The sequence below is a fragment of the Lonchura striata genome, chromosome 26 (genome assembly GCF_046129695.1).
Source record: "Lonchura striata isolate bLonStr1 chromosome 26, bLonStr1.mat, whole genome shotgun sequence".
NCBI lineage: Eukaryota > Metazoa > Chordata > Aves > Passeriformes > Estrildidae > Lonchura > Lonchura striata.
The window spans coordinates 799,877-809,123 of record NC_134628.1 but is presented as its reverse complement, the minus strand read 5'-3'; the positions used below and the strand labels follow the sequence as shown (position 1 = coordinate 809,123).

Below are 9,247 nucleotides of genomic sequence, written 5' to 3'. Positions count from 1 at the left end.
AGTCCCTGTCGCCAGTGGTTTCACTGGGAAGGGAGAAGGGCAGATACATTTTTGGGACTGCAGCACATTTTTAATGGAAAGAGATGGCCCAGGGCTTTCATCCCTCCCCCCATTCAAGATGCTGTTTCTTTTCAGCAGAAATATTGCTGCATTAGAGAACAGGTCACTTCCTCTATCAGTGAGAATTCAGTGTCCTATTTGATGCTGGTCCTTGTGCTATAAATAGGAATTTTCCCCTTTTATAGTTGCTGAATAATTGTGTGTATGAAATATGAACACAGTTTTCAAAAGAGTGCCTGATAAGCAGCTTGCTGGAACGAAATGGTTGAGCAGAAGGAATTTACAGCACCTGCAGAGCATCGTGTGCTGTGGAAAACATTCAAGGTCAGCTTGAGAGAGACAGGTCACAGCACAGCTCCAGCTCCAGAGGATCCAGGCTTGAGCTCACAGACTCCCCACTGCAGCCTCCCCACAGCTCCCCAGAAATCCATTTCATGCTCCACGCTCAGGTAAGGATCAAACAGAGGCAGCCCAGCTCAGAAGGAGCCAAGGCTCCTCCATCCCACAGACCAGAAAGCCAGGAGGAGCAGGCAGAACAGGTTTTTAAAACAGCAGGCAAGGAGCAGAGGACACAATCCCAGACAAGGAGGAAGAGCACAGTTTAACATCCACCATCAAAAGGAACAAGGGAAGAAAACCACAAAGGCCAGAGAGGCACAAGGTTGGTAATGGGAGGTTCAGAGAGGTAATGAAAACACCTGAGCACAGAGACAGGATGGCAGAGGAGCAGGAGAGCCCAATTATGCTGAAAACCCAATAATTTCTGCAGGAAATGGGTACATTCAGCCCAGCACTTTCTGGTGCCTGAACACATGCAGGACTGCAAGAACCATGGATAAACAACAAAGCTCCATCAGTCCATCAGGAACAGCCTCCTCTGGGATACCACAGAGGGTCAGAGTCCCTGTGGAGGCAGGAGAGAGGGAGGCCAGGAAATGCTCTCATTCCCTGCATTAGGAGAGATTTTTCCCTGTGAATTTAGAGAGAGGGAGGGAGGCAGCAAAGTATGAAAGGCAGAAACAGAAGACAATAATGTGGCTTCCAGTTGCTGCAGGAAAGAAGGAAATAACATCAGCTCCTCCACACACTGGAGATTCAAAGGGAGGAGGGAAAAAAGGGATTACATCAGTTAAAATGCTGCAAGGAGCTCTGGACAGAGAGGATACAGAGGGGCTCAGTGCTTTCAGCCTCACACAGGAAGAAACAGGAGAGAGAACCAGCAAAAAACCACCATTGCTATGGTGATCTAAAGCATTGGACACATTCAGCAAGGAGAAGAGATAAAAGGAATTACAAGCTACATTTCCAGCTGCACAGAACATCCTTGAGATAGGATCAGGCCCCAGGATCCACCCAGCTCAATTGTTAGTCGATGCTGTCATCTGCCTCCTCATCCTCCACACTGTCTGCAGGTCAAAGAGGACACAGCACCAGATACAAATGTAAAGGGGTTATTTTATTATTGATTCAGAGGTTAGACAAGGCACCATTTGATGTAAAAAAGAAATGCAAAAAAACCTCCCCAGTTAAGTGTTATTTTTGTAAGCAATTAAGAAAAGTCTCTTGCATTTCTTCAGCATTGTGTGAATTCCAGCTTGGTCATGATCACAGAAAAGCCACCCCACTCCCAAGTAAGGCAGGTTTGGACTAGAGCCACAGCCCCTCTGTTCAGCAGCAGAGAATCCTTGAGAAGTCTTTATGCCAGGGTTCAGGAATGCAGCAGAACAAGAAAAACAAAACTCCCAGGAAAAGACCAAAGCATCTCTTTTTTCCTTTCCATTTCAGACATGATGAATCATTTGTTCCTTTTGGTCCTCGCTGATAGGAAGCAATTTTAGGAAAAAATCACAGCAAACTTTTCAGTGGCCTCAGAGTACCAAGAGGCCATGAGACAAGCCCTGAAAGTCCTGGAGAAGCCTGGAGTAACATCTAGTCCTGCCCTCCAACAGGTCAAGGACCTGCAGCTGATCACTGAGAGATGTTTCCCTCTCCACAATTGTTTTGCCTCCACAAACATGATTCCTAAGGAGAAGGCTGCTTCTTCTACACAATGATTCTGCCAAATAAAAATCCAACCAAAACCCAACCAAATCAGCCCCCCAACCCCTTGTTTGCCACCTCCTTCCCCCCCCCCCACCATCAATCATACCCCCCTCCCAGCTGCCCTCCCTGCACCCAGGGAAGGGCTGCAATGGGTGATGTAGCAGAGTGTGCAGCATTTGGTGGTGTCTCATCTGCTTGATGGAGTCACTCAGCTGGAATAAATGGGAACAGAGAGAAAAAAAAATATTTAGGGAAAAACAAACAAAATTAAGCATGGTTTATGGTAAAAAAAAAAAAGGCTGGTGAGCTGGATGTGAAGAAAGCACAAGGGAGGAAAGGAATGAAGAGTAGGGGAACATCTTGCTCTTGCTGTAGAGTAAAACCTTGACCAAATCCAGGAATGCCAACTGCCTGGGAACCCTTCCCAGAGTGTAGGGGTCTGCAGTTCTCCCTTTGGCTCTCAAAATAAAAGCTGCTTCCACACAATTTCTTTAATCACCAAGATGCCAGGGCAGCTGTAATCCACACACTTTCCCACTCCCTGGTGCACACCAGTCTTTTCCTAAATGCTATCCCAACCTCCCAGCACACCAACTCCAGGTTATCCTTCCACAGGAAACCCAGAGACAGAGCAAGGGCTGTCTAGGAATCCCAGGGCACAACAGGCTGCTGGCAAAACCAGCCCAAATTTACTGTCAGAGCCTTTCTCCTCAGTGATGTGCTTTCTAGAGCAACAAGTCCACCGCTTTTGGTTCCCAGTTTGCTGGAAGGGAAGAGGTTCTGTCCCTGGAAAGGATGCATGAGGAGAGAGAGGGGATTGTCAGGCAAAAGAGAAATAATCAAGGAAAAGAGCAAGGGACTCCTGAGGATTAAACATCTGCTCTGGCCACAGTGCACAGGATGGAATGGGCCATCCCAAGAGAGAGAGAGAGAGGAGGATACTCAGTAACACTCAATCAGTAAACACACATGGAATGCCAAAGGACAAAGTTTCATCTGGGCCAATCCATATTTACAGCAGGGTCCTCTAGGAAGGGCTGGAATCCCTCATGGCCAAAGGTCAGTGCCAGCCCTGCAGTGTCACCACAGAGCAGCACAATGCCCTGGAGAGGCTGAGGCACTGAGCACAAACAGTGTCCTCCAACACAGCCTGACAGAGCTGCTGGATTTGCTCAAGAAACAGGAACATTTCCATGAGCTCAAAATGAAGGTCGTTAGCTCAAGGGCACATGGAGCCAGTGGTTAATAACGCTGTCTCTTGAGCCTTGAGAAATCATTTGTTTTGCAATAAGGCTTTATTATATTTAGACTTTGGGATCAGGAGAAGCTCAACGTATCTTCCTCTCCTTGGTCAAAAACAAGGCAAAAGTGAAGAGTTCAAACCCAAGCCCTTTTCTTATCCTCAGGACATCCCAACCTGCCACACAGTAACTGTCAGACACTGACCACAGATTTCACATTAAAAAGAGCAAGAAGCATCTCACTAATTTGCTATAAATCCCACAAATAAATAATGGGAAACCCCCCCACCCTCTTTCTGCCCCCCCAGGTGCCATCAGAACAGGAACCTACTACCCCACAGGGAATAAAACACATACAAGGAGAACACATCATCACCCAGCCCTAAGCCAGGCTGTCCCTCAGGCTGCTCCCACACCAACACACACAGAGCAACCCCAGGTTTCCATCCTGCAGCTTCACATCTCCTGGGAAATCCTTCCCCCACATCCCCAGCCTTCTCCAAGGCCCCTGTGGGGTAGCTGGGAGGAGTTGGAAGTACAGTTCCTTCCAGGGAGGTGCATTTCTAGGATAAAACAAAGGCTTTTTGACCCAAAGGAGTGCAGAGCCCATTTCGGGCAGCTGGAGCCTGGGCTCGCTGCGGCCTCTAGAGGCCAAGATCCCAACATCTACACACAGACCGACTTCACGTACAGCCACAGCTCGTTTTAATTAAATTAGAGAACTAGCACAGCCCTACCTTGGGCTGCATCGCCTCATCCTTTCCCCTTCTACTCTGCTCAGCTCTTCACCCTCCTTGGCCCCAGAGAGACAGAGAAAGAGGAAGAGACAGGGAAAAAAAAAAAAAAAAAAAAAGGAGAACCCCATCCTGGGATAGGGCCTTAAATGAACATAACCAGGTCTTTACATGTTGCTTTTGTGAAGGCTGCCAGGATGCTGGCAAACACCACGTCGGGAGACTGGGAGGCATCCACGGCCGTATGGATCCCTCTCTTGCTGTAGTAGGACACCAGGGGGGAGGTCTGGGTGTGATAGGCCTTCAGGCGGGTTTTCAGGGCCGTTTCGTTATCGTCCGAGCGGCGGATCAGGGGCTCTCCAGTGACCTGGGAGAAGCAAGGGGACAGTCTCCAGCGAGCTGCAGCCTGGGATGCTCCCCCCTTCTCTCCCTGCTCCCCTCCTCCAAGGTGGTGCTGCAGAGGAGACCCCAGGTGTGCGGAGGAGCCAGAACAAGTCTCAGAGCAGTCACTGAAGAGAGAAGGGCTCAGCACCGTGGTCTTTTTCCCTCACACACCACTCTGCTTGCTAAAAGGAGCCTCGAGACCAGGCAGCAGCTACAGCTGCTCCCCAGGATGGAAACCAGTCACAACCCACCGCAACTTGAGCTGTGGACAGAGTCCAACAAGTTCAGAGGCTGGCAGAGCCTGGGCCAGCTCTGCAGACTGGCCATGCCCTTCATCCAATCCATCCATCCATCCCTCCAGGCCTCGCTCCCCGCCGTGCCGTCGGCTCAGGCTGCCCAAGCAGCTCCCCACGCTCCCCAGAAAGCCAGGACAAGAAGGTACAAGAGAAGGAAAGAAATGAGTTTTTCCAGGGAGAGACTGCAAAGTATCAGCTAAACCCAAAGCAAGGTAAGCTGTGGCCTTGGGAGCTCACATACATCGTCCTTCATGTGCTCTTTCGGGGGTCTGAACTCCTCGTGATACGAGCGGCCACTCGCTGGGTGAATCAGCCTGAGACAGAAAAGAAGTGTCAGCAAAGCAGCTGGTCAGGACAAGATCTCCTGAACCTGCCACTCATCAGCACGGAAACATCTGCCACAACAACACCATTAGCCTTTCACTTGTAAGAAAATTCTCTCCAGTTATTTCTGTAACAAGGGCCTCTTCAGTTTGGAAAAGCAGCTGCACTGGGAGATTGAGAAGGGGTTTTACATCCTGCTCTGCTGGGAATGGGGTCTGGAAAACAGTGCAAGAGAACACACTCCTGACCCTGGAGGAAGGTTACTAGTGTCCAAATGTATTCAGTGTCCTGTGTAAGGGAGTAACAATAGCTTTGGAGAAGGAGGAACTTACAGAGTGAGCTGAGATTTTCTATAGAAATCCCTGATTTACAGGGCAAGGAAGGTGCTCTGGCCCAGGCATAGGAGAACGAGCAAAGGATCAGGGCAGAAATAGAGACCAGCACCACAGCCAGCCTTAAGCACCATGAGTACAACCTGGGATCTGAAATTAGGATGCTCTTCCATAGACTAGGAAATCCCAACCCGTGCACTGAGCACTGGCAGAGGAGGATTACCGGCCCGTGATCCTCCGGATCAGCAAGGAGTCAGGGATGCTGAACTCAATGACGGAGTCGAGCTTCTCTCTCCTTTTCTCCAGGAGCTCATCCAGCTGCAACAGCAAACACCCACCTCAGAGGGGCTGAGGGAGCAGAGACCCCTGGGTTTGAGGGAAGGAGGTGCTGGAGCAGCCCCCGAGCAGGGGCTCCCATACCATCTCTGCCTGTTTCACTGTGCGTGGGAAGCCGTCCAGGAGGAACCCATTCTTGCAGGGAGGTGAGTCCAGGTTGTTCTCAATCAGCTCCACCACCATCTCATCACTCACCTGCAGAGATGAGACAGGTATGTTGTCAGGAAGGGCACCCCGAATTTACACACAGCTGCTGCCCGTGTGGACAGGGTGGGATTTTTGGAGTTGTCCTGTGCAGGGCCAAGGGTTGGGCTCAATAATTCTTGCGTGTCCCTTCCAATTCTTGTGTGTCAGGATATTCTGTGATTCCGTGATTCATGTCAATGCCCAGGCTGCCAGTTCAGACCTGCCCACATCAGGGCAGCACTCCCTGCAACACTAGGACAGAGGCAATGCCACATTTCTCTCCAGGGACACTCCAGCCTTGAGCAGGGACTCGGACCAGCACTGTGACCTCACTGTTACAAAGGCTGCTGTATTGCAAGGAACACGGTCAGCTCAAACTCCTTAGATTAGTATTTTTTTAACCAATTCACAATACAAAGTATCAGCAGAACGTTGATTTCCTGTTACTTTGTACTTTCACCTACACATGCACCTCGGGAGGCAGGCCTGGGCAGGAAGGGCAGAGCAGGCAAGTTGCTCATTGACTCCTATAAACTTCATACAAAGGTAAAAGCCCAATAGTTGCTGACAAGTTCTGGCTTCACTGGATAGATTTTTCCCCATCTAACAATCTCAGCATACCACTGGGATTAGTGCCTTTTCCACACTGCAGCACTCACAGATGCTGCAGCCCCAACAATAGCTGTTTATTCGGGAGCAGCGCTGTTCTCTCCAGCACACACAGCTGGGACCCAGCAGGATTGGGGACCAGGCTGTCACAGCACACAAACAGCCCTGCAGGTAGGGGAAGTAAGCAACAAGTTGCTTCTGTGCCTTCCTGATTACACCCTTTGGAGAAAAAAAGATCCTGAGCATAAACCCCATCCTGAAATGCTGGGCTGCTCCCAGCTGAGTTATCACAGAGCTGCGGGATGTGCCTGTGGAGCAGCCTGGAGCTGCCTGCCACACACAAACACACGTGGCAGATACCACCAGCCTGCCCAGATAACGTCCCTATCTTTCATAACCAGCTGGCTATTGCAGGCTGGGTGTTGCAATGAGCTCTGAGCAGAAGTGAGATAAAGGCTGCTCTCCCCTTCTGGGGCCTACAGATCCTCCCCAGGGTGTTATGAGCCTGCGGCAGCCGCAGCGATGCTCAAGATCTGCCCCGCACTGGGGCAAGTCACTGCAATTTTGCGGTTCCTCGAGTTTCCCTGAGATATTTCAGTCGTTAGGATGAGATAATGAGACCCTCAGAAAATGAATGTCAGAGATTCTAACTCATGTTTCTTGGGGATCCAAAGTGTCTCTCACACAGCAGCTGCTCTAACTACCAGAGCAACACCTTTAGGTCTATTTTCATCCTAGAGTTACAGGTGAATCGAGCTTATGCAAGAGCTGGGATGCAGATGAACCCTCTGAAGTGATACCTGGAGTTCAGGTATCGAATGAAGAGACACAGGAGCTGCAAAGCACAGCTGTAACACCCCACAGCTCCAAGGATACACTGTCATCTCAGTGTTCAGGAGCCAGAAAATTGCCAGCCAGACTGCACACCCCAAAAGAGAAAAACAACCCAGGGCCACAGGCTGCTGGTAAGCAAACAGTAATTTTGAAGAGGAAGGATGTTTATACAGGATGCTTCTCCTGCAGGGTGATAGAAGGAAAGCCCCCACTCCATCTCTACCTTAACCCTGCAATCTACATTCTTACACTAATTAGAGAATCCTAATTAGGAGGTGGATTTTGTCTGCTCTCATTCCGGATGCTGCCAGCCCATGTCCCCTCCCAGCACATTCCCAGCGACCCACCAGCTTCCCCGAATCCATCGTCTCCTTGAGCCGCTTGCCCAGCTCGGAGCCCGAGGCCACCATGGCCCGCAGCATGTCGCCGGTAGCCAGGTGGCACACGCAGTAGGTCTCGGCCAGCTTCGGGGCCTGCGGAAGAGGACAGAGGTGAGACCGAACCTCCGAGGCTGAGAATCCCCACCCCGGCGAGGCTTTGTCCCCCTGTCGCGACAGCCAGTCGTTGACCGGCCAGCGCGTGGCAGGGCCCGGCACGGAGCCCCGGAGCTCAGCGACACCGCGTCCGGCCCGGGACAAAGGGATCCGGGACAAAGAGCCCCGGCGAGCGAGCCACGGGAGGCGGGACACCAGCGAGCCCCCGCGGAAGGGACACCCGGAGCCGCACGAACACACCGCGCACCCCGATCCCTGGGCGGGCAACGCAAGGCCGGACACCCGCGGGGGTCACACGCTGAGTGCCGGCCGGGCGGGCCGGTCCCTCCGCCGCCGCCGCCGCACCGCCCTCACCTGCGTGCCCTTGCCGGCGCCGGGCGGGCCCAGCAGCACGGCGCGGATGCCGTGGCGGATCCCCGCGGCCGGGGCCTGCCCGCGGCCGGCCCCCGCCTGCGCGCTCGGAGCCATGGCCGCCGACTGCGCGCCGCGCCGCGCGGGCGGGACACGCACAGCGGGGGCGGGGATATGCAAATTACAGCGCGCGTTTTCCGCGGGTGGGCGGGGTTATGCATGATGAGCAGGCGTGGTTATCCCGAGGGGCGCGGGGTCGTTCGGGGTCGCCGCGCTCGCACCGAGATGTCCCCGAGTCCTGCGAGCTGCTGAGGCCGCACCGCGAGCGCTGTGGCCAGTTCTGGGTCACTCGGTTCAAAAATTACATTGTGCTGCTGCAATATGTCCAGCATCCAGCACTGCGAGTGCTGCGTCCAGTTTTGGGTCACTCTGTTCAAGGAGGTGGGTCATTGGGCTGCTGCAATATGTCCAGCACCCAGCACTGCGAGTGCTGCGTCCAGTTTTGGGTCACTCTGTTCAAGGAGGACATTGTGCTGCTGCAATATGTCCAGCACCCAGCACCATGAGTGCTACATCCAGTTTTGGGTCACTTGGTTCAAGGAGGACATTGTGCTGCTGCAATATGTCCAGCACCCAGCACTGTGAGTGCTGTGTCCAGTTTTGGGTCACTCGGTTCAAAAATTACATTGTGCTGCTGCAATATGTCCAGCACCCAGCACCATGAGTGCTACATCCAGTTTTGGGTCACTTGGTTCAAGGAGGACATTGAGCTGCTGCAATATGTCCAGCACCCAGCACTGTGAGTGCTGTGTCCAGTTTTGGGTCACTCGGTTCAAAAATTACATTGTGCTGCTGCAATATGTCCAGCACCCAGCACTGTGAGTGCTGTGTCCAGTTTTGGGTCACTCTGTTCAAGGAGGACATTGTGCTGCTGCAATATGTCCAGCATCCAGCACTGCGAGTGCTGCGTCCAGTTTTGGGTCACTCTGTTCAAGGAAGACATTGTGCTGCTGCAATATGTCC

The 9,247-nt window shown here is 52.3% G+C and overlaps 1 protein-coding gene across 2 annotated transcripts; it reads right to left on the bottom strand.

The window, feature by feature from the left end:
• Positions 1–1,495: 1,495 nt before the first annotated feature.
• AK2 (adenylate kinase 2) lies at positions 1,496–8,341 on the bottom strand. 2 transcript variants are annotated; one of them, XM_021539426.2, is made up of 7 exons: positions 8,228–8,336; positions 7,727–7,852; positions 5,835–5,945; positions 5,638–5,732; positions 5,000–5,072; positions 4,250–4,445; positions 1,496–2,315 (listed from the first exon to the last, which is right to left on the bottom strand). In XM_021539426.2, the coding sequence occupies exons 2-7, from the start codon at positions 7,799–7,801 to the stop codon at positions 2,308–2,310; spliced, it is 558 nt and encodes a 185-aa protein (XP_021395101.2). In that variant the 5' UTR covers positions 7,802–7,852; positions 8,228–8,336; the 3' UTR covers positions 1,496–2,307. The 2 variants fall into 2 exon arrangements, with proteins under 2 accessions (XP_021395101.2, XP_077644658.1); XM_077788532.1 differs by having other exon boundaries at positions 1,496–4,445; positions 8,228–8,341.
• Positions 8,342–9,247: the final 906 nt, after the last annotated feature.